We start from the raw sequence: 26,509 nt of genomic DNA, 5'->3' as shown, positions 1-26,509 counted from the left end.
TTAGTAATAAACACGTCCAAAAACGAAAGAGAACTATCAGTTTCCATTTCAATAGTGAATTAAATGCAAGGATCAATAGAATTTAGAGTAGAAAGTAAAAATTCATTATCAACATGGTTTTGGTCAAGCAAAAGAAAGCAATCGTCAACGTAACGAAAATAGAACGGAAACGCTAAGGTTTCAAAAAGTTTAGTCTCAAAATAGTGCATATAAATGTCACTTAAAATAGGACTCAAAGGATTACCCATTGCTAAACCTTCAGACATGCGAAAGTAAGTACCATTGAACACAAAAGTATTCTACTCAAGACAAACACGAGTAAATGAAACAAGTTCATCAATCTCAAAACTAGAAAAATGATGCTCTTGGAGTCTCAATTTAAGACAATCCAATGCCCTAATAACCGGTACATTAGTGAAAAGTGATTTCACGTCAAAAGAAGCCATCGTTAAACCATGAGGCTTAAAATAACGTAACTTCTGAACAAAATGAACTGAATTTCTGACAGTAAAAGGGTTGCTAACCAAAAGAGAAGAGAAGATAGAAACTAAATACTTAGCAAGTTTATATGAAGCAGTATCAATGTCTGAAACAATAGGCCTGAGAGGAATGCCGGGTTTATGGACCTTTGGTTCTCTCGCAACTTCTGGTTGTGTTGGTGAGCTTTTTGCACTGATGAAGAGGCTCCATTGTAGCCTTGAAATAGCTATATGCTGTATTTTCTTCAATATTTGTGCTTTATTTACCTTGTTTTTTTCACCTTAATCATACTGCTTGATGTGTTGACACATTTTTGCAAAACGCCGCCTAGTTATCGTTTCAGAACTTATTTTATTTTTTTGTTTTTTGCAGCATGTATTTAAGCAGATTACTTAGCCATCACATCAAAAATCTTCGGGATTGTAAAGAAATTGGAACTTATTATGAGCATAAAATATCCATGAACATTCCGTACGAATTTAGCTTTGACTTGATGAACTGGAATAAAATAAAAGTAGAATATGGATTTATGAATTTACCAAGACAGATCGTGGCTATCAAAACTGAAGCTGGAACATTTATCGGCAAGAAGGAACTGGATAGACTTCCACAGATGAGTCAGAGATCTCCAATTAAGAGAATACCTGAACAGTTTAAGGTGAGAAGTCTTTCTTTTAAAAAACGTTTTAGGCTGAAGCCTAAAATGAAAAAAAAAAATGAATAATCCGAGAAGTTAATTAGCACAACACAGTGAATAAAAACTTCCGGGTTTGTTTTGTAAAATAATATTTCGAAAGTTTTTTATTTTTTCTGAATATGTCACCGTTTCTTCCGTTTTTAAACACTTTTTGGGTAAGTTTCGAACATTTTTCAGCTCGACCATATGTCCCGTTGTTTAAAACACTTTGCTGCACTATTTTAGCACAATTTTCAGGACACTTATTTGGTTCAGATACCTTTTCAAGCACTTTTGGGAACACATTTGTGAATGTTATTTTTAGCACTGGTTGTTCTGTTGCGCTGGTGAGCTTTTTGCTGTGATGAAGAGGCTCCATTGTAGCCTTGAAACAGCTATATGCTGTATTTTCTTCAAAATTTGTGCTTAATTTACGTTGGTTTTTCACTTTAATCATATTGTAGCATAAATCTTATATGATAAATTTTCATTTATAAACTCTCTAGGTTCGTAAATTTGATGCGTATAAACAATTCAAAGTTTAATGGATGATTGACTTCTTTGATATGCAACTGGTTAGACGCGTTCATTTACTATAGGTTGCTGCACCACTTTTCATTGCCCTTGAAAAAACTGAAGCAGAATTCCAACATTTCTTTTAATTGTTTGTTAATATTTTCTCAATACGAATGTCAATAAAAACGTTTAAAACGTGATGTAAGACTTTCTGAAAATCTTGAACGACATTATGAATATTTGAAAATGAAATTGTGCTGAAGTGTCCTTTTGTTGGTTAGAGTGTCATATTTATCAAAAAAAAAAAAAAGGAAAAAATCTGAACTTTAAAAAAACAAAGCTGATTTGCATTCATTTACTTCGTTACAGAGAGAGCAGAAGTTGGACGTCGTTGGACTTCCACCGATGCATATTAGTACTCACACTGAAAACATGGCTGAAGGACATGAAAGCATTCCAAGAAACATTCCAGAATTACTTGAATGGGCAGCGACGAGGACTCTAAATGCTGGATGGAGATCAAGATCAGTAAACGTCACTATGGATACGAGTGTCATTTATTGGCCTTCGAATACTAAGGTATGTTTAAATGTATTAAGAATTTTTTTTCGCAGTAAAAAAATAAACTCAAATAATTATGCAATAAAACAATTATTTCTTAGATTAAAAAAAAAAAAAAACATTTTAATGCACTTTAATCTGAGTTCTTGTTTTCATTCTTTAAATAAAATGAACATCATTAAGCATAATAAGAACAAAATGTACAACTTGAGCACATAACTACAGTCAACTCTCGATAACTCTAAACTGTATCACTCAAACATTTATTTATCTCAAAGTTTTTATTGGTTTCAAACTTTTGAGAAAACAGTGGGATCTTCATATCTCGAACTACCAATATGAGCAGCTCGAAGGAATTGGCCGATCTCTTGGGTCTTCGAGTAGTTAAAAGGTGACTGTAGAGTAATTCTAGAAGATAGAAAACATGTTTTTTAACACATTTGCCGTTTTAACTTCGCATTTGTTACAAGTAAACTAAAACTTGTAGTATACGAAGCAGCGATTACAGAACACTAGTCATGTTATTAAAAACGAATGTTTTAGTAGTTTAAGCAATTAATTAATATTCAGTACTGCTCCGTTATACGAAGGTCAGTTGTAACATTTTTATTGTTGGAGATTATTTTGATTTATTGTGGTCAAAGTTTGGTCAGCTACCTAGAAGTTAATTATTTGGCGATGCAATGCATCACTTTGTCTTTTTAACGAGCTCTCAAACGATACAAGATATTAAACAAGACTAAAAACTCTAGTAAAATTATTTTTAAAAAAACACTAAAAACGGGAATTCAGCTATTTAAAGAAAAATAATGCTCGAAGTAAGAAAACAAGTTAAAAATGCATTTTGAAAAAATCAGACATTCTGAAAGGGTAAACAAAAGTTTATAAAAAATTTTATCGTTTAGAAATGCAGAGTAAATATCACGCTAGAATTCATGATTGCAATAACTTCAATTTGTCAGGAACAAAAAAAAAAATTATTCCATTTATTTATTGATTTTTTTAAATTTTTTTCAGATTTCATTCGAAATAAACTACCGCCGTCAACAACATACTCCTTCTAGAATGAATATGATGCAGAATAGAGGAAAGACATCGGAGTCGGAAGAAAACGAAGAGGACATTGTAAAAGACATAGACGAAGACGTGGACACCAAGGACGCCAGAGACTGGATTTCACGTGGCAGAAAAATCTGCGAAACACTCGTTTCCTCATATCCTCATGTGCAGCATGTTTTTGACGTCCAGGTGAAGACCCGACCGGTGTCTAACAAAGCATCCATCAGGGCAGAATACAATCATACCCTTGGCAAGCACGTGCATGCTTTCCACATGGACGCAGCGTTACATCTCAAACGGTTTCCAATTCCTCTTGCAGTAAGTTTTTTTGGTTGAAGAGTTTTGTGAGGCTCAGTATGATTGGCACTCATGGAAAGAGTCAAAAGAGTCGAACTCGTAGGAAATGGGGGGGGGGGGGCAGTAAACGAGATGATGGAATACAGTAAAACTTGTCTACAACGATACAGTTGGAACCTAAAAAAAATCGAAAAAACAGGTTATCGTTACAGACAGTTCAATTATTCATGCTGACATTTTGCTGGGGTCAAAAAATATATATGTATTGTTATAGACAGGTTATCGTTATAGACAGTATCGTTATACACAGGTTTCACTGTAAAGACATCCACAGTGTAACCCTTCTTCTAGGAGTTAGGTGAAATAGTTCAAATGAAACATTATTACCGTAAAACAGTTGTGTTCAGTGTATTTTTATCCGAGGATCAAAACTTAGTATTTAAACGATTCTTGAGGACCAGGCCACATATAAAGTTTCGAAAAATTTAAAAAATTTCATAGTAGTACAGGAAAATATGGAAAAGATAGAAAAATTGCAAACCAAGCATCGCTGTTATCATTACTTGATGCTTGTTTCATTAATTGCATCTGATTTCCTGAAAACAATTTCTAAATATATCACTGCATATTTGTAACATTGGTGGTTTTTAATTTGAAACTTTGACTTTTGTATTCAGGTTTTTAACACTGAACAAAGTAACCGGCCGTAGGTTGGGCAACAATACTGTAAACAAACAAATTAATGAGAGAAAATTATTTTGTCAACTCTCGATTAAAGCAACCCATGCGAATCTTGTTTTCAACTTGTTTGTCCAAGGCCGAGCGCCAACAATCTTGAGCTAAACTGAACAATTGGGTTATATTGGCAGCATAATGGTTGTATGGCTATTGGAAACTGCATATTTCCTTGTTGGCGACATTTAATAACAGGATGGCAACCCTAATAATTGCCGTCACGTTGTGTCAAAGTTACACGGAAAGGACTTATTTGGTAATGTCACACATCATTTTGTCGTTAAAAATTATTTTTTAACGAAAAACAAACCACTTTGTAAGGCTAGAAATTCTTTTAAAAATTAAAAAAAAAACACCACCAAATAAATAATTCAAATAGCCTTGAAAACACCATTAAAATGCGGAAGAAACTGTTAAAAATTAACAAACCGTTTAACAGCATTAAAGGTTCCATTAAAATGCAAAAAAAAAAAAATAAATAAATAAAATAAATAAATAAATAAATAAACACCATGAAGAAGTTTGTTAATAATATTAATAAAAAAATATAATAATAATAATCTGTCAAATATAGATATCAAGCTTTTAAAAATCATTGGACGTTCCAATAGATAAGAGTTGAGTAAATAAAAAAAATCTTTGCATCAAAAAAAAAAAAACTTTTTTTTTTCCACATGACAAGTAAACAAATATCCAGAAGCCACTGTAACCATAACTTGAAGTTGTTCATAAATTATGTCGCACCCTTAGTCAATATTTTTAACCCCATCCCCCTTGTCATAAATTGCCATTCGTCACCTCCCCCTTCCCCCGTCTCTTTGTTAACTCCCCTTTTTTCACAAACTGTCGCAATTCTGCGAACCCTCCTGCACCCTCAAAGCATCATTTTCAAACAGCCATTTGCTTAAAATCTTACCATATTTTTTTAGCTCTACAACAAATAGCTCTCAACATCAAACAAATTATGAGTAGATAATTTTAAAGTAAGCTACAATGCTTACACTCCCCTATAGATTCGAAGTTTTAGTCACACCCGACCAAGTATTTGATACCGAAGGCTTTAATCGACGGATTGGATGACTGAGGAAGGCTCAAATCTATACCAAATTCAGAGCTAAAAAGAGTTTAAAAGCATTATTATTATTATTACTATTATTTTAATGAATACATTAATTGTTACGCATTACAATAAGATAAAATAACCTTAATTTTGAATCGCATACGATTAACAACAATAAACTATGATAAAACACATTTTAGGATAAAACAATTTACCTCTCAAGTGTCACCCCCACTGTGGCAAACAGGTCATATCAAATTTATCGTTATATTTCTCACTAGGAGCATTATTCCCTTCGCACAGTCCCAGACGTATTTTGAACATAAAAAATTAAAATGAAACAAAAACCCTCCATACATGCGTTATACATGATTATTATTTTACAGTCTGTGCTCATAGATTTTTTTTTCTGCAGGAAATACTAATTGGAGCAGTAAAGTCGTTTTAGCATTTATGAAATTAATTTTTTTTTTGAGTATTTCTTTGACTGATATAAAGAAAATATAGTATTTTCATACGTCAGTTGATTGATTTTTTTTAAAAAGTTTATTTTCCAGAGCTAGATGTTAAATGAAATCTTAACTAACTATTCTTTGAACAGAATGTACCACAAATAAAACTTTTCTGCACTGATAATAAATTATAGCAAATTCTATCAAAATCACTTGCTCTACTTTGAAGCATTTTATTTTAGTTATTTTTTACAAAGTTAGTACTTGCAATATTTCTATTTTTAATCCCATAAATGCATCCAATAGAATGTGTTCATCATTTTCTGACGACCAATTATAGTTACTACAAATATGTCTCTTGAAACTGTTCACCCAATAATCGATGTTAAGACTTTTCAGATCGAGAATCCAACATCAGTGGGAAACCCCGAGCTTTGCGAGTAACAAAAGTCATTGATGTGTGTTTTGTAATTTACATGCTAATGAAGGAATATCCACGAGTATTATAACAATCCTAATAAATATCAGTAGCCTTTTGTTTCACTGACTTATATGTTTTTCGATTTTAGACGTTAGTTAATGAACTATTTTACTTGATTCAAATTCGATACGAGGAAAATTTTCTGGAACTGAGATCGTAAAACTTGCTAAATCCCTTAAAACACGAATTTTATTTTATTTTTAAAGAAAAATTAGCAAAAAGGCTGAACAATATTTTGAGAGAAAATTAATATCAATGCATAGTGTAAGTTATTTTTTGTCATTTAAATTGTAGGAAGGGATGATTGGGGATTAGTGAGTGATGAAAGCCCTAAAAAATACCATATAAAGTGCAAACAATGTAATTGCATCATTGTTTTCAATTTCAAGTTAATAAAACCAAACTACACCAAATTTTCATACTTACTACTGGCATAAAAACTGCTAAATAATCTGTTTGGCAACAAAAATGGATATATTACCTCTTAAACACCAAGAAATTACTTTATACAAATTGAAAAAAATAATAATAATAAGTAAATAAAAAAATGTGGTTTACGCAAGAAAATTATTCCGTAGCTGTGCTATGGGGAACAGTTTAGTTAGAACCTAAAGTATCTATTTTTACTAAAACTAAAAATCGGACGGTTTTTATAAATAGAATAATGCAAAAAACAAGAACGCCCGTGTCAGACCGTGCACATTTGTCGATAAATTTCGCCCGTTTCCGGCACGCGCGTGTGCACATTCGTCGGTAAATTTCACCTGTGTCCAAAGTGGGCATGTACATATTTGCTGATCTTTCACCTGTGTCGGACACAGGCAAATGCGTTAATTGGTTAAACATACTTTTCTAAAAATATAATTGCAGGATAAGTAGCCTAAAGTGAACCACTTCATAAGTGAAAAGTGTGCAATTCTCTAGTTTGTAGTAATGCTTAATTTTTTTTTTTTTTTACTTTGTACATTTACCAATATAAAGATGTTTTTCTTACAGTAACTGTGAAGCTCGGGGGTATTTATTTATTTATTGGATATTTTTAGGTCTGACGAGCACTAGAAAATAAGTTTTTCAAATAATTTAGGGGTGTTTTCCAACACTAACACTGTATAACTTTTAAAAACTGTATGATACAGCTGTAGAAAATTGTAGGAATAATAAAAAAAATGATGTTTTTGTAGTACTGCAAAACCTTAATTTACACTGTATAAGCTTTTAAAAACTGCATGACTTATATGTAGAAATAATATAAAAGAAGGTTTTTTTTGCAGTACTGCAAAAAATGTATCCACTTTGTCCACTATAGCTCTAAATTTATGTTATCACTTGTTAACGACAAAATTATACTTTATGACGATATATATAATAGCAAATGATCGAGTAACGCTCCTGACGTCATCAACAATAAAACTCGCCCCACGACATGATAATTTGATAGGTAATATGTTTTGGTAATGTTTAACGTGCAGGGGGAAGTTTTATTTTGACAAGGCTGAACTGGATCCGGTAACTTAACTGTTTTACTGATGGCTAACAGTTGATTAATGCTATTTACTGAAGTTTGGGGTAAACCCACTGGAGTTAGGGTTAAAATTTCAACTACAATATATCCCTAAACAGGCAATTGCTTCGTTCAAATGTATAAGCAATTTCCACCCGTCATGTTTTGACAAGCGATTTTCTAGTAATCTTTTAACGATAGTTAGTTGCTTTTTTATAAAGGACCATTTAGTATTTAGTATCTCTGTAAAACGGACATAATATCTTATTTATTAACACAATTTCGGTGTAATTAACAGAAGGACAAAAATTTTAATAAAATTGTAAGTAAGTGTAGTATTCAAGATACAAAACATATTGAAGTTTTATATATTTGTTCCTGTTTACAGTTGAGTGCTGATCATATCATTGGTTACCTTGGAAGACCAAGTGAATTCAAGTTTGACAAAAACTCATTTTCTCAAGAACGAGCCCGTTTCCTGAGCACTGTTAGCTTACATCATGCGAAACCCTTTGAAAAAGTGGATTTATTTTTTGCTGTAAGTATCAAAACTTTATTTCTTTTATGATCTTTAAAATATGAAATGAGTAGTAACAGAATAACAAAATATATAATGTAGATTTCAAACACCATCTATTTGGAACATATCACTACCAAAAAAATAAGAAAAAAAATCACACACAGCATTTTTTTCTCAAATGATTCCCAGTTGAATCATTTGAGAAAAAAATATTATGTGTAATTTTTTTCTTAATTTTTTGGTAGTGAAGGCGTTTTGAAATCAATATATGTACTTGCATTTGCATTATTTTTCCAATAAAAAAACTAGTATTTTGGGGGTAGTCTCCCTCCCCTCGCCCCCTCTCATTACTATGAAAGACTGAAATGTGATGCATGCTGACATTCACTATTGAATTTCAACAGTTGCAAAGCAAATATATCGGCTTCGGTGAAGACTAAATGTTCAGTTTGATTTTTGCACATTTACCGCCGAATGCCGACATACACATATTTTGCTCCTTCCCAAAAAATCGTTTTTTTCTATGTGCATGCTCTTTTTTCGATTGAGTACAATACAAACTTTGGAACCCGTCTCGTGAAAGAAATACGGTGAATTGGTCAATATATAGGGATCTCAAAGATATAACACTTTTGGTGTTAACGCAGCGAACATATTACCTAAATATCATTTTTTCAGTAAAACATGCTTTGCTTTTTTTATTAAAAAAAATGCCGATGGAATTGCCTACTGAAGAATTCTTGTTTTTTTCCTAGTCAACAGGAGAATACAGTCTAGCTACCTGCAGAAGAATAGTTTTGGGAGTAAAGTTTCATTCTATATTCTCTGAACCAATGCCTGCGCTAGGTAAACTTCGTTTGAGAACGTACAGAGTATAGCTTTGAATCTTTATGTATTTAATAACAAACAAATAAAACTTCTGCAGTAGTTAAAAAATCATTTTATTATACGTTGTTCTGTTTTAAACATTTTTTTTATGTATTATTCAAAATATTATTTTATATGAAATACTAAATAATATTGACGGCTTTAACTACCACGGGACTAAAGTGGCCATTCTTATTCTGTAAAAAAGTAGAGAAAAAAAAACAAACTCAGTAACTTATTATTTATGTGAGCATCAAATTAATGAAAAAATTATACGATCAAACTTTAAACTAATTTTACAACTGTCATGTAAAACTGTCAAAACTGTCATGTATCGTCATGTAAAATATTTTCACAAATCTTTATATGCCCCTGCTTTATTTTTGTGTCAGTTTATGTCAGATTTGGAGTTTTTTTTGGAGGGGGGGGGGATTTTTAATACTTTCATACTGTTATATATTTTAATTTTATGCAAAATTCGATTGATTTATTTTCTTAAACAGGGATATATGAAGCGTATACCATTGTCTAACCTCCTTAACGACATGCTTGTATCACGGTTGGACGAAAAGCATTTCTTGCCTCAAGATTACGAGCAATGCGAAAGAGATACAGAAGCTGGGAAGGCTCTATCTAAGGAGTGCATGAAAAGCATAAATGAAATGTCTAAATTCAATTACTACGATGTCATTGCATCGTGGACAGAGGTCAGTATAATTGAATCATTATTTTTCAATGATAATGTGACGTGCAGGAGTTGACACATTCCATGCCTAGTTTCGGATGAGTCCATTTTTGTCACTTGACCGCTAGTTCGGACTTCACGATTCATTTTTTTTTTACCGCACTGAGTACGAGACTTGTTTTTAATAGCCTCGTAATAGCTGTTAGTTGAGGTTTGAACTCTTTTTAGTGCTTGTATTTGTACTGTTATGCACTTTAATTTAGAGAACGATGTATTTTAAAAATAAACTCGTATTGAAACATTATTTTTCGTTTTTGGAAATGAATTTGCATAGTAAAAAAGAGTAGATAGCTTTCAATTTAACTCATGAAAAAAAGGACAAATTTACAAATAAAATATTTTTCTAATATTTTCTAGTTAATTCTTAGCTTACGTTCGACGAGCACGGCCGGTAGCGACCGGTTAGTTGATCACGTGCTCTAATCAAACAATCAATCGCTTAAAATGGTAACCGGTGCGGAACCGGTTGATCATCGAACGCTGCGGTTGGTAACAGGTTACTCACCGGTCGACCGGTGAGGTTTGTCGAACTCAAGCTTAAAAATCATTTTGATCGAATTAATGGCTATAGAAACGAATGAATGACGAAAGGAATGAGTAATGAAACAATCAACAAACAAACAACTTAATAAAATGAATATATGAGAAAATATAAGTGAGCGAATACAATTGTGTGAATGTATGAACAAATAGGTGAGTTGATGCATAACTAAGGTAAATTAGTAAATGAAGGAATCTTAATAAAATAATTAATGAACGAATACGTAATCGCTTTAATAAAATAATTAATATTTAATCAAAATGGGCTTTTAACGTTGCTTCGCGTATACTTCACAAATTGCATTAAACATGTAAAATAAAAACATGTATAATGCTAACTTAATAAGTGTTGCACTGAAAAACAGTACACCTTATTAAATTTTGGAAATAATAAAATATTTATCACTTTAAAATAACAAAATTGTTTTTGATAAACTAAAAATATTACAATATGTGTATCAAATTCCATAAATACCTTGTATTTTTAATTTCCTTGAACTTAAAATCTATATATTTTTTGAAAGGGAAGCACTTATGTTACGGCGAGATAGGTGGCGATAAAAACTAAAAATATTTTACCATTTCACTTTCCCCGTTATTTCAATTAACTCAACATTCACCTAACTACGGATAGAATCGCACTTTTATTCAACACCTTTTAAAAATTTAAATGAAATCATCAGTTTATGCACATTACTCTTTAGAACACGAATAAAATTAATCAGGAAGTGCAGAGTTAAAGATTAAGTACTTCCAGTCAAGAAATTTACTGCAATCTGGTTTTAAATTTGCAATTCTAGTGAGGAAATATACCATCTTAGGTTGATTTAGGAAATTAGTCATAGGAGTAATACAATTTAATTTTCGCATATCCTACGTAAATGGGTATGCCTTGGTTTTACCTCTTTCTTCAGCCACTAGCCTAGGACTGCCAACACTCCTACAGTTCATTGGAATTGCAAGTAAATTACAACATTACCAAATAAAAGCTGCAGAAGGTAACTAAATAAAAATTCAAAAAGTAAGCTTGTTAATAAATATAGTCATTTTGCCAAAATATCGCAAAACTCGTAAATACGGCAAATGTCCGAACTGTCTGTACCTTAGAGCAAGAATTAGTAAATGGAGGGAGAAAGTCCAATCATTGGCTTAGTAAAAAGCTAACCCAAAGATCCCAAGTCACGTGACTCAACAACGACGAATGGTTGGCATGTTTCGTGTAAAACAAGCGAACGAAAGCTTCCAATGCTTTGCTTTAAAATTGATCACGTGACTTGCCGTCTTGGCTTCGCGAATTGAAGTCTTCACTACCTCCTTTTTATCTCTTCTCAATGGTCCGTACACAACCGAACTTAAGGTATCGGACTCGTTTCTGTCTATGCGTCGATAGACAGGGGCCACTTTGTCACGATGGCAATAAAACTTGCTTCACTTTCCTAAAAAATACCAAAATACTGTAGTAACTACGCACTGTAAATTTTGATTATGTATTTTACAGGCTAAATTACCAGGCATCTACAGACGACTTGCTAAGACGGCTGAGACCTTAACACGTTCATTGGCTCTGGGACATGTCACTGTCTCAGAAAACGAAGGTCTCCAGAACACTTTGGGATTGAACATTACGTACATTGACAAGTTGAGTGACAACCCATTGATCGATGTCGTCTTGGAAAAGCCGTCTGAATTTATCAAGTACGAGAAATTGCCAGCAATAATTCTACAACCAATTTCCAGCATTCACAGCATCTTTGACACGTATATTCATGCAACCACCAACAATACATATCCAGGTATATCAACAGAGAATATACAGGATGTTTCAAAAAGAATGACCCGATTTGAAAAGCGTATATTATGAAAACCACTGAAAATATACACTTCATATTAATTTTATATTACATGGATAGTAACAAAGTTTTTTTTTTTACATACAAAACTAAAGGTGCTTATTATGTCCACATTTGGATGCACGGCATATGTCAAACTCGTCCGAAACTTTTGCAAGCATGTCTGAACCACTGCTTCCACTGCTTAAGACTTTCAAACGACTGCTTCCACTGCTTACACCAACAACCCGTGCCTTTGAATTTTTATACCATCTCCTAATGCTCCTCGGGACAAGAGTTTCAACACCAGGGTATTTTCGACGAAAACTACGCTGAACGGTTGTTATGGACTCGCACCTCGCAAAGCGTAGAACATGATACAAATTTTGTCGTGCAGTCGCCATTTTCACAAACACTGAAATGGCGGGCGAAGAAGCGCTACCTGTCGGCAACTCCGTGAAACTCGAGAATTTCCCCATTCTAACGATACCTTTCTTAATGAAACTGATTAAAATCTGAATAGCTATGATTTTTCGAAATCGAGTCATTCTTTTTAAAACACTCTGCATTTAATTGACCTTTTTTTTTTTAATCTTCACTTCAGGAGAATATATTTTATTTGCATTTGGATGTTGTATTAACTTATAATTGTAAAGTTAGACATGTAAATATTTAATGTGCAAGTTTACAGAAAAAATTTATGAATTACTTCAGTGATAAGAAAAGTGATGATCGTAGATTCAGTTAAACGTGTGTATTATTCGTACTGTGAGCAAGTTGTTATTGATCGTTTTCTCAAATGATGCTGTAGAGTAGCACCTACCAGGGAGACTACTACTCCAAAGCACATTAAAATTTCTTACCCTTTTTGTACTTATTTCAAAATTTTTAATTTTCACCCTTACTCCTCTTTGATAAATTTTACATAACCTAATGACTTTAAGTTACATATTAAGGTTATGTATCTACTTAGCAGAGTAAAGTGTGAACTATAAAGATGAAAAGACGAAGACATTATTAGCGAAACTTTATTCCAACGTACTAGATGATCGCCATTGTAAAACTTCAAAAACTACTTAGTGTTGATAAATAATAATAAAGAAGTATATATAAACAATAATACAACTTTAACACTTAACGTCTAGGTACGCTAGAAGTACGCTTTTACCTCTCGTGCATAAATGTAGGCACCCATTTTATGAGCATTGAAAGCTGCTTTTTTATTTCCCTGTACATGGTTTCTTTATTTTAGTTTGTTTTTGTGCTTGTTAGATTGCGAGTCCATTGCTTTATGTGGCAAATAACATTTAAATTTGTTGATGTTGTGTTGCCTACTGTTAATAGCGAGTCACGTTTTTTTTTTCTTTTTTTTTTTTTTTTTTTTTTTTTTTTGCAGGACAGTAAACCGTTCTGCATCTAATTGATCGCTCATCATTATCGTTATTATTATATTTATTATTATTCTTATTTTTTATAACTACACTACGTTATAATATTTATTATTACACTTTTTAATAAAGTTTTTGGGTTGATTTTTATCCTTGTTCTTATACTTTTTTATTTTATTTTGAAAGTCTGATCTATCCCGTTTGCTATATGTATTCTAGTTCTATACAGTTGGAGCAGAGGAATAATCATTTGTGAGAGCATATATTTTCCTAAATAATTCTTTTTTTTTTTCTTAAAAAGATTTCAATTTCAATCCGAATTGTGCAAAATTTCATTTGCGTTAAGCAAATATATTTTTATTATTGAGTGCTTTATTAAAATACGCTCTTGGGTTTGCATTACTACCTAGTATGTCCAATGAAACTCAGTTTATTTTTTCCTTAGCTACCTGCACCTTAATGGAGAAGTATTTAACAACATATGACCAAAAGACATATCAGCTACCCTCAGATCAATGCCAATATCTTATTTCTGCACCATGTACACAATACAAGCGTTTTGCAGTTCTAGGAAAAACCCTTTCTCGTCACGAAGGAACAAAGGTATCATTGTTTTAAATTGTAGCAAATTATCACCATATTTATTACAAGCTTGAAGTTTTATTCTTTTTGAATTTGTATTGTTTATTTCGAAATTAGATTTAATCATCGACTATAAGTATTGCATGCTTTTTACTCTTTATAAGAATCTATTTTGTCTACTTTGAAATTATATATTATTATCAACTTTAGGTAATACATTTTTAAGTTTACCCTTTATAAGGATCTGCATTGTTTCTCTGAAATTATATTCAGTCATCAACTATAAGTAACACATTTTTTAAGTTCCTTTTTTTAAGAATGTGATTTGTTTACTTTTAAACTATATTCAACCATCAATTACAAATAATGCCAGGTCAAGTTCATTCTTTAAAAGAATATGTTTGTGTTCGCTATGAAATCATATTTAATCATCAACTATAAGCAATACATGCGCACTCTTTAAAAGAATATGTTTTTTTTTTAAATTATATTTAATCATCAACTATAAGAAATACAGAAGCAAACACCTCAGGTCCGAGTTCTATTCCCGGGTCGGGCATGGTCTCCCTAATTGTTCATCCCTTCAGTTTGTCGATAAAATGAGCACCAAGCTTGCTTGGGAACTAAACCCTAGGGTTCCGAGTTCGGCTATCCACCTAACCGGAACGTCTGCCCAGCATCCCAGAGCCTTTGATCAGGAAGAGTGAGAAGTGCACAGTAGGTCTTGGCCCCAATGGGCTGCCGTGCAACTGGGTTTGGTTTTACAAGAAATACATATGCAATATTTATAAGACCCTGGTTTATTTACTTTGAAATTATAATCAATCATCAGCTATAAGTAACACATTTTTAATTTCATTCTTTATAAGCATCTGTTTTGTTTACTTTTAAATTATATTTAACCATCAACTACAAGTAAAACATGTTAAAAGTCATTCTTTCTGCGAACTTGGTTTACTTACTTTGAAATTATATTTAACCTACCACTATGAGTAATACATGGTTAAGTTCAATCTTAATTAAAATCTGTTTCGTTTACCTTTAAATTGTGGTAAATTTCCACTTTGACTAATTACAAGTTTCAAATTCTACTCATTATAATAATCTGCTTCGTTTCCTAGAAATTTTAAGCGAATATTTTTCGTGGTGTACAACAAAACGTCAAATATTTATTAATACGAAAAAAAGATAGTAATAATAATAGGAACTCTTCATGAATCCTTCTTAATCACTTAATGGCAACATATTATTTTTCTTTTAGGAAATTACGCTTTATATAGGGGATCATAAGCTTATTCTAAGCCCGAAAGAAGCAAGTGGTTACAAGGTTAATGTCAACGGTGAAGAAAAGGTTGTCCACGTCTCAGGCCCTGTACTTCTGGAAGATGAACATACTGATCTTTCGGTTTCTCTGAACGTTGATGTCGAAGGCACCTTCCTAGAAGTTTACGATAACATTCTTGGTCTAAAATTGGCTTACAATGGAAAAAACGTCAAAATCCAGGTAAAATTCTAACACTTCGCATACCAGATTTACGTTTTTTCCAAATGGGTTTCGTTTATTTCTAGAAATATAAATAAAAAAATCGCATTTAAATATCCGCAAATAAGGTTAAATATTTTTTAATGAACATGAATTGCTTGATTAATCTAATTTTTTTCACATGTTACTGAGTCCATTTGCTCAAATTAGACAATTTTTGGCAATATTGTTTTAATTTAAATTGTTAAAATTTGGCATTTGTTGTATTTATTGTTAAAATTTGGCAGCCCTTTTTTCACGGAATTTAAAACTTTGGCTTTTAATTGCAGGGCACAAAAAAAAAAAAAAAAAAAAAAAAAACTTAAAAATTTTCTGACATCATTATTTTTGACTCTGATGTGAAATGACCCGATAAATTCAAACGTTGCCACCGTTTTCCTCTATCACATACCAGTTTTTGGAAATTGATCCCTTCATTTATTTATTTATTTATTTATTTATTTTTCAGTTTTTAACAGTTTTATAGCAATTATTTTCGTTTGGAGGGAAGAGATCATTACATTAACCGTTAACAGTTTTCTGAGGGACTTGAAAGATGCAAAATTCAAAAGCATGAACATTTGGAGATTTGAGCATCATCATGAGAGACTCATGAATCTTCCCCCTCCCCGCCCCCTCATCAAAACTGTTTTTTTTTTCCTTAAGGTTTGTTTTTTATTTTCACATATTTTTCAGCGTAAAATCAGAATGTCGGACTCACTCCTATGAGCCCCATATCTGAAAAAAAAAAATCACGAAGCATAAAAAAATATTGAAAACATTCAATGTTGCATAGGCAGAGTCACATCGTAGATCTTCAGTAAATAACCTTCCTGTATTATTTATATGTATTCAAGTTGTGTTGCCGGATTTAATTAAGGAAAAAAACTTAAGTACATGCGCTGACAATGTAGCAACTATGTATTTCTTAATATTTATGAAGATGCACTATCCCCCCCTCCTCTCCATTGTTTCACTTCTTAATGTAATGAAAAACTATAAGAGCATGACCAGAAATATAAATATATGCACATTAGTGCATACTTAAGTTCCTTTTTAATGTTAATTATATTGTAAAATAAGTTCATTAATGGCGGCTTCTCTCGAACGTCGTATTTATCAAGAAGATGTAACAATGAAATGAACTCGAAAGGTAGCATCGTACGATATGTATTTTCTTATCCCTACTGATTCTTACATGACGCCATTGCCATTCCGGTGGTAGGCTTTCAGCATATTGTTGACAGGCAAAGGTGTCACACAGAGAACATAAGTGCGTAAATAAATAAAATTTATTAAAAACTATCTTTTTTTTTATTATATAACTGTTATCTTTTGCTTTTACGTCATTAAAATGCCACCTGGAAGCGAAATCTCGAACCATATCTTTTTTTTTTAACAATCTTATCCGCATTATCTACATAATGTTTATTTAAAGCTTTATTGTACGCGTTTGATTACTGTCAATTGAATTTTAACCACGTTCTATACTCCCGAGTTCACATTTAACAAGTATCCTAAACAGGACACATTCGAAACAGGTTCGAAGCACATTTCAGTTCACTTTCTTTTGAAGACAGCTAATTTGGAACAAATTGTGACGCACATTCAAGCAACTTTAGCAGTTCTCTGAATTAAAGTGTTTCGAATGTGTACTGGAGATTTTCGGTGTACCATTGACGCTATTCCAAAAATTGGATTCATTAACAATTCACTTTTTTTAACTTATAGGTCAATCCCATTTTCAAAGGAGAACTGTGCGGTCTTTGCAGTACATTCGATGGAGAAACCGTCCAGGAATATCTTGCTCCAGATGGATGTCTTTATTCCAAAGAACAGGATTTTATGAAAAGATCAATAGTGAATCCTTCAGAGTGCCACGCAAACGTTGATCCATCCGTGCCACACATTTGCTATTCAAGCAGAGGTCAGAACATGTATACTCAAAGCACTGGGAAGTCATAGTATTTCACTTGCTCCGCTATCATCCAGTTTCCTCTAAAAAATAGAGAAATGTCTTGTAAATTTTAAAATGAAGTAGAGGAATGGGGGGCAATGTGAAAACGTGGGGTAAAGTAAAATGGTGAAATACTGTCTGACCATCGATTACATGGAAAAGGCTAATATCCGGTTAATATGCGGAAAAGGATGCATCTATTAGTTTATAGGGATGTTAGTTAGTTTGTTTCAGACGTGCACTTTTGCCTCTCTGTTATTTAGCCTTAGTTTTGTAAAAATGAAAATTTGCTCTCAGCAACATTTTTTAAAACTCGATCTATATTCTCACGGCAAAAATTAATTGATTTATTTATTCACAACAAAGTTTTTAGCTTACCATTTTGCTTTTACTGTTTGACCACGGATTGTATGGAATTGGCAAACATCCAATTAAGGCGACTCCATCCGAATGAGGGGAAAAATAAAAATTTTATGCGCGTATTCCGTTCATTTGAATGAGACTCAGCTTAATTTAGAGGCTAACATACATCTGCAAAAGCTGACATCCCTGAAATCTAATAGATGCTTCCCTTTCCGCGTGTAAACCGGATGTTTGCCTTTCCATACAATCCGTGGTTAGACTGTACGTTCCTGAACGAAATGAAGATATTTTATTTTCTTTTTGTTGTTTCCAAGGTAACTATTTTTGTTTATCTTTATTTTATTTTTCAGAATGCAATAGATGAATAAAGCACTAGTGAAATTATGAAACACGTGCATCAAAATCCCATCGTTATTTTCCCTCCTTCCCTGCTAGGTTCATTCAGATGGAATCGTATTTACTTGGCAGATTGCCAAATTACATGCAACCCAAGGTCAAACAGTATTTACTTTACTTTGAGCGCCATCTACCCGGTAATATTTTAACTATGTTGTAAGACATAATAATCAATTACAGTCAAAAAAAAAAAGTTAGTATGCAGTACATTCATATGATAATACAAGCAAATTTGTGAAAGCTAATACTCATTTTTAAACAATCTTCTGCAGGTCAAAAATTATTTTTGCTATTCTAAAAGGATGAAGTGCTTGTTGTTAACATTTTAGACTTCAATTGAGACCTAATACTCGATGCGGTATTTATTTGCTTCATATTAGGCTTATTTGAATTTTAAATGCTTTGTACAGTTAGGCAAGTGCAAATGGGAAATGTGGTTGGGGACTGAGTGAAATAGCTCGTTTCATTTATTTATTCAATCGTTTATCAAATCACTTACGTATTGATTTATTAATTATTTTGTTTTATTTCATAATTAAACAAATCTTTTATTTACTCATTCAATCACGTATTTCCTTTTTTATTCACTGTTTTATTTACTTATTTATTTTTTTTCTCATTTATTAAGTTATATATGAATTTATTTATTTACTTATTGTTTTAATTTCTTTTGATTTAGTTATTCATTCTTTTATTTACTCATTTTTTTTATAATAAAGGTCTTTAACAATCGAATCGAAGTTAGTTCATTTGAAAAATACAAAATTACTTGTACTTCAAACAGTGTCCGTTCCCATAACAAATTTGGAAATTGTATTTTAACAATGTTTATTGAAGATTTCGAAGTCTTCTCAAAGTAAATAACCATTGCATTTTGTTTACAGGCAACATGGTTCGAAGAAATGCTGTGAAATACAGAGAAGATACCATTTGCTTCTCCGTAGAACCGGTGTCAATGTGCAGTCAGGGTCAAAATCCTCAAGAATTAGATGAAGAGTCGGTCGGTTTCCATTGCTTACCGAAGAATGATCTCCCTACTCAGAAGTTAGTCAGCGAGGCCAACGTAAGAGAACTTGAAGAGATGAGGAATAAGAACGTTGATTTTGTTGAGCTGGTGACAGTTGCCAAACAATGCTAGAGAAAAAGAACACATAAATCCATTGTAATTTTTAAGTATAAATACATTATTTTATTTGTCTTTGCAAAGTTTCCTTTCTTTTTAATTTTGTGTTCCAGTATTTTTTTTTTTTTTTTTTGAAATCTGAACTTTTATTGAGATTTTTATATGCTGTCACTCAATTATGTTAAGTAGATGGTTGGAAACAAAAACCTATTTAATTACGATGTACATTGAAGGCATAACATACAAGTAAAGAGAAGTAATATGGACAAACCCATAGAGTATGGAAATTTAAAAGTTATGGAATTTCTGTGTTAAAAAGAAGACAAAATTAAAGTCGCAGTTCTGAGATACCATGGAAAGAAAATAGACAGTATTGTGATAACGTGGACACTTCGTAAGACTTCATAAGATTGGTGAAAAATAAACACGCTAAAATATTGGTTTACATCATATTTCATGTTTTAGTGTTTCATAAACAAGCTTCGAAAAATCGAAACAATACCAATGTGTGATAAAATTAACTTCCAATCGAGGTTTGATGTTGTAATAATGTTAGTCAATGTATCCCAAGATCTTTAGCGTGAAGCGAAGGATCTTGGGATACATTGGTCCAAATTCTGGTACCAATTTCACTGTATAGTCAACGCCATACTAGTTGTAGTTTACTCTGTTTATAGTTTGGTGTTGTCAGTATAACGTGCCATCTCTAACCTAATATTCTTCCTATTTCCTAACTCTATGGACAAAAATAAGTAATATTTTTAGCTTGCAGTGCATGAGTTCTCAATATCTAACTTCCATCTCAAACTATTTTATTTACTTATTTTTTTTTTTTCATCTTGAGCACTTCTTGCCTAAAACTCAAAGACTCACTACTTTGCAAGTGGTAACAGGGCAACTTTGTTGCTAAATTCCAAACATCCGAATTTAATTCAAATATTTCAAGCAACATGAAGTTGTATTTTTAAAAGATTTTAAAGCAAATAATATACACAAGTTAGTATTTATATCTTTAAGGATAAATATTTAAACTAATTTTCGAGGCAAATACTTCAAAAACGCACATTTTTTAGCAAATAATAAATAAGTGAGATTAAAAAAAAGTCATTTTAACGTAAAATTAGTATAGAGTTTTATTTATTTATTTCTTCATTTTCCATAACTAGTTTTATGTAAGGAAATAATTTTGCTGGCAATATACGCAAGCACATTTGAAACACTATGTATACTTCCCATGAAACTCCTAGATGGAGATTGTTTATTTTACTTTTTTGCTGCAATAAAGCAAATTACTTGACCACTTGGAGATAAGTTTTCCCAATGAAAATGTTAAAACTAACCAATCATTAAAAAGTTGTATTTGTTTCTCTTTATAATCCGCATAGAGACTGTAACTGTGCCCTTGATGAGGACCACATAATCTGAAATGCTTTTCTTTCAGCTTTTACTTGATTAATGTGTTAGATTTTACTGTCAAAATTGTTACTGTTAAAAATTGGCTATAGTTATTTGTTGAAGATAAAGGAATAAATAGCACCTTTGTGCGGAGTGAATCTGATTCTCACCTGTAAAATGTTGAGCGAAATGCGGTGCACAAAGGTTTCAAGATTGAAAAAATAAAAAACTATCATATTTATTTTTTCCATTATTTTAAATTGAAAAACATACAAAGCAACTAAAATATCTAACTTTATAAAAATAACTGTTCAGCTTTTACTGTAATTTATAATTAAAATAAATGATTTTTGGAAAATCCTTTTTGATTTTCAAATTTTTAACCATTAGGAATTCTGTTAATGTCACGGATATACGATACAAAAGCAAAAATTTATGAATTATCAGTTAAAAATGTTTTATAAATTCTAACACAACCACTAAATTTTAGAAAACGAGCAATTAGTAAATTTTACCTAGGTACAATTTAGAAATCAGCGTCAGTGCTAAAAAAATAGCATTTTTTTCCTTCCATGAATGGTTAACGAGAAGAAAAACTATCTACCTTTACCTCCAAACAAACGCTGCGAAATCTTCCTGAAATGAAGCGTGAGAACAACACATTGTTTCCTCTAGATTAATGCATACATAAAAAAACGGAGCCAAAAGAGCAATGTTCTAGCTGTCCCATAAAAATAATTCAGCGTCGGGGAATCGGTTGGGTTTCGAAAGAAGAATTGCTCTTTAATAGCTGTACTTAATTATCTCGCAAATGGTTGTGCAAACGATTTCTTTTAGAGTTTGTTTACGAATCGGTTTTGTGTTATAACCCTTGATAGGCAATCTATAGTATGATTCTTGTTTTGCTGGTAAGAACACTTTCGAACATTGAAAAAAAAATCAATAGTATTTGTTAATTATTTTACTTATTATCAATAATGTATCGATAATATAAAAATCGATTATTTACTATCGATAATATATATAATCGATAATATCAATAATATATCGATAATATCAATAATATCGATTACTTATTATTAAGATTTATAAACGATTATTATGGATAATATATATTATTGATAATATCAATACTATCGATTATTTATTATCGATATGATTTATTATCGATTATTAACGAAAGTATCTATTATCGCTGTACTTAATTCTCGCAAAGGGTTGTGCAACGGTTTCTTTTAGAGTTTGTTTACGAATTGGTTCTATATTAATAATTCTTGATAGGCAAGCCATAGTGTGATTACTGTTGCTTAAACACTAGGGAAAATTTAAAAAAACAATCGATAATATTTTTTTATCTATATATTTACACGTTAAAGGAAATTGAAGGATAATCGTACAAGACGCTTCCTCGAATTCCAACTTGAAAACACATTTTCGTTGCTTATTTTGATACAGTTTTCATCAACAAACAATTCCATTTCAGAAAATATAAAATATTACTGAAAACAATATTTTAATCGAACCATCGGGGATCTAAAAAATAAGTTAATGTTAGGTACACGAAAGAATAATTGTCTAGAAACAGACCTGACGGTTCTTTTAATTAACAACTGGAGGAGTCTTTCCAACAGGGCCGTGGAGTCGTAGTCGGACTGATTTTGGTGTAAAGGAGTCGGAGGCTTATGGTTCAAAATTTCTAGATTTGGAGTCGGAGCCGAAGTCGGTTAAGTTTACAAAAGGAGGACAATTTGGAAATATTTTTCTGCGAAAGACCATGGCCCATTCTGTGTTGACACGCCACTGAAGAGTAAAAAGAAGAAATTTTCTCACAAAATTGTTTGATCACTCTAATGCAGAGTAAATTAAAACAGATAAATATTACAATACTTACGGTTTTTGCTTCGATTGCAAGAAAAATATTTTCATTTTTCTTCATATCTAGAATGGTATAAAAATATTTCGCAGCAAAATCTTTGAATTCGGATAACTTTTCCAATTTGAAATGCTCAATATATTAAATAGCTGACAATCTTCAAAGAACTAAAGCTCACTTTATTACTTTTTTTTACGAGAAACAAAAGAAGATAATAAGTTTCCCTCTAACTTCAAAAAAATACTTTTCGGATTCACTAAATTTAAGGATTTTCAAATATATATTCTGATCTCTAACGCCAGCTAACCTATACGTTTTTGAAAATGCTGCAGAGGAAATCATTAGCTTTCCGGCAGGGTTCAATTTGTTTCCGCAGCTGAAAGTATAATATTTAAAGCTAAAGATATCCGGTTTGTCCTTTGCAAGGTAATATGTTACAGAAACCCAAGTGCGAAAATATTGTTTCGTTTTCCTTTGAAAGAAACAAAACCCCTGTATTTTATGGTGGTGTTGATAATAATTTTTACTACAAACACTGTTGATAATTTATTTTTTTAAATATAATTTTCTTGCGTAAGGTTCAATTTAAAGATGTATACTTAACAAATAAAAAACCATATATACATTTTAATAAATTAAGGCAAGGGTTTCCCAAATGTTTTAGTCAACGGACACCTTTCGTAGACCAATTTTCAGTGCGGAACCCTGTCATTAGAGAGTATAGATACTTGTAGTTAAAAGATAATTAAACTAAGTTAAATTAACCATTACAAAGTAGAGGGGAATATCACTATTTTTTTTTAAAGTACGTATTTTAAGATACTTTACTTTAATTTGCACCTAAAGCTAAGGGGGAAAGTGAGGTTGTATTAACTGATCTCATTTAAAGTTTTGGGTTCAATTGTTGACAGTTGAAGTCGAATGTTAGGATCAGCTTGTAGAAACATTCGGTATTAAGTTTTGGTGACTGCATAGTGCATAGGTTGAAAATTCAGATTCGCATTGGTAAGTTGTGGCTATTGGAAGAACAAGCTCGATTCTTAAACGATTGGTGTTTTTTTGTTTTCCAGCATAAGCCAAAAATGGGAGTAAGCACAAACTGACAAAAAATGTAAAATCTTAGGAGTCAGGTAAAATTTTTAAGCTTCAGACAAATTATGTTTTCAAAACTTGTGAGAAAATTCAGTATAACATGGTTTCTAAAAATAATATTGTTCTGAAAGTACTAATCGCGCATACCCTGGAAGGTAGATTTCAAGATGCAGTCTTTTATGTCTCTCAAACATTCATTTTTACATGAGGACATACTGCACGGATTTGTCGAAGCAGATAAGGATTCGACCACCTATGCATGATCCTTGGGCCATCCATGATCCATGATTACATTGTGCTTTTAGGTGTCGGGGATTAGGGCTCAAAAGACAACTCCTTACTTTGAAGGTGAAATTTTTTTTCTCGAAGTTTGGAAAGCAATGCATTAGGGTAAACAACACATTATTTAAGTTGCTAATTCTTTGTCTTGCTTCCGCATCGACCTCGACAAACCCCAAACGCATTCTTATATGTAATCCACCTTCAGCGTACAGTCTGACCACCGATGAGATGAAAAGGTTAACCTCCGGATTACAGTCGGGAATGGAAGCATCTATTAGTTTTCAGGGATGCCAGCTTTTGCAGATCTGTGCTAGCCACAAAACGAAGCAGAGTCACATTAAAATGAGTGGAACACGTTCATCAAATTTTTACTTTCTCCCTCATTCGCTGTAAAAACGATTCAGAAAAGTTCCTGAAAAAAAATGGGCAGCTGATGTGTCCCATTTCTGCCAGTAACGTACCTTGTAAAAATCAGGAACGTGTTCCGCTAAAATTCAGTTACCTTCCTGAAATTATCTTGAAAGTTTCCTGAAAAAATCAGAAATCATCCCATTAGAAACCAGTCGTGTCTCTGGCAATTTAGAGCAAATTTAGGAAGGTGTAATTTAATGTCTTGGCACTCTCTTTAATTAACTAAAACGTTCCATAATCAGTAATGCAAACATGGGCAATGCTATGCGAGATTTGCAAGCAAGTATCAAAACGTTTTCTCTCCTGCAACCCTTTAACAATGCAATGTTGTTCATACTTATTCGCTCCTTCTGGGAGATTGATCAGTGCGGAGGGACCTTAATCGAACTGAAGCCGATACACTTTATAAATACATTCATTTCATCTTCAAACTGGGAGCTAAAAATATTTTTCATTACAATGAGTAGTCTACATTCTTGCAAATAGTAGCAAGTCAGGGAACTTTTTGACAATGATACTTGGTTTTTACAGAAAGAGGATAAAAATCATTGAAATCCTGAAACGTTTAACGGAAATACTCAGTAACGTTTCGGAATATTTTTGGTGTTCAGATAGATTCGTCGAACTGGACACTTGCAAATTCCACAGCAGCCACGGGTAGACAATACTGCAGCTAAAATTAGGTATATTTCAATAACATATGTTTTGAAATACGAGGCATATACAATAATTGATTCTTTAAAGTAATTTTTAAAAACACTATATTTACTACTGAAAGTCAATTTCAAGCAAATACGATTTTTTTTTCAACTTGGCGAGCCGCATGCAGTTCATATGTCACACATTGAGCATTACTGCTATGTAGTACATTAGTTAAGTCAGTTTTATTTTACCGTAGTAACTCGAAATTAAAAAAAAAAAAAATGTTGCATATGTGGCACCAAACAAATTCTGGGGGGGAATTACTTCGGCATTCCGTTTGCATAAAATATAGCATTTTGAACGTAGTAGACATAAATATAATGTTATGCCAAACAATGATAATTTGTGTGAGTAGGCTACGGCAGCCTTTTGTTTAAAATAAATGACATTAAATATTTTGCATAAAATAACTACAGTTGAACTCGGTTAATACGAAATGTCAAAAATCGACGAATTTGTTCGTATTAGCCGTTGTTCGTAACAACCGTAAATATATAAAATGGGGAAGAAAAAAGTCATATGTATAAGTTATTACGTATTTATTCGCTGTACAACATAATATATTACGTTAAAAAAAGAAAAGAGAGTGGAAAATGAAAGTTTTGGAGAAAGTGAAGAAAAACATTACAAGTTTGTTGAATTATGTTGAAGCTATTGAACCTACAATTCTAACAAATCTAACCTCAGAGCAATGTGAAAGCTTTGCTGATACTAACTACGGTATTCCGACACTTCCAGGTTAGGTTTGCTCCACTTATAATTCATAATAATTGAGTGAAAAAATTCCGGAAAAAGACTCCTTTAAATTTTACTTTGTTTAAAAAGAGGCAAAATGCTTACTAATGTTTTATCATTATTAACTTTCATTAATAATGTTTTCAGCAATCAAAATGTAAGTTAAAAAGAATGTTAAAAAGTACGACCATAATACACGTGGAACAAAAAAAAGCAGAAGTGCTCTCAAAGCCAGACAGATTTTTTTCTTCCATCAGAAGAAAAGAAGTACTACCATTAAAGGGCCATTTATCATTCTAAGATCAGGCATCTTCTGCGAAAAAAAAAAAAAAAACAAGAGGTACTGCGCTAAACATAAAAGATATATCG

General features: G+C 32.0%; 1 protein-coding gene across 1 annotated transcript in view; it reads left to right on the top strand.

Annotated features, from left to right (window-relative positions):
* The window catches only part of LOC129227286 (uncharacterized), a 63,509-nt gene extending 43,784 nt beyond the window's left edge, over positions 1 to 19,725 (top strand). The window contains exons 19-28 of the mRNA XM_054861822.1: positions 853 to 1,138; positions 2,042 to 2,251; positions 3,251 to 3,610; positions 8,207 to 8,356; positions 9,709 to 9,912; positions 11,989 to 12,283; positions 14,153 to 14,310; positions 15,551 to 15,793; positions 17,543 to 17,766; positions 19,413 to 19,725. Coding sequence (XP_054717797.1) covers positions 853 to 1,138; positions 2,042 to 2,251; positions 3,251 to 3,610; positions 8,207 to 8,356; positions 9,709 to 9,912; positions 11,989 to 12,283; positions 14,153 to 14,310; positions 15,551 to 15,793; positions 17,543 to 17,766; positions 19,413 to 19,665 — 2,383 coding nt within the window. The 3' untranslated portion in view covers positions 19,666 to 19,725. The remainder of the gene's footprint in view (positions 1 to 852; positions 1,139 to 2,041; positions 2,252 to 3,250; positions 3,611 to 8,206; positions 8,357 to 9,708; positions 9,913 to 11,988; positions 12,284 to 14,152; positions 14,311 to 15,550; positions 15,794 to 17,542; positions 17,767 to 19,412) is intronic.
* Positions 19,726 to 26,509: the final 6,784 nt, after the last annotated feature.

This window comes from Uloborus diversus, chromosome 8 (genome assembly GCF_026930045.1).
Source record: "Uloborus diversus isolate 005 chromosome 8, Udiv.v.3.1, whole genome shotgun sequence".
NCBI classification, from domain to species: Eukaryota; Metazoa; Arthropoda; class Arachnida; order Araneae; family Uloboridae; genus Uloborus; species Uloborus diversus.
This window is presented reverse-complemented; position numbering and strand designations above follow the sequence as displayed.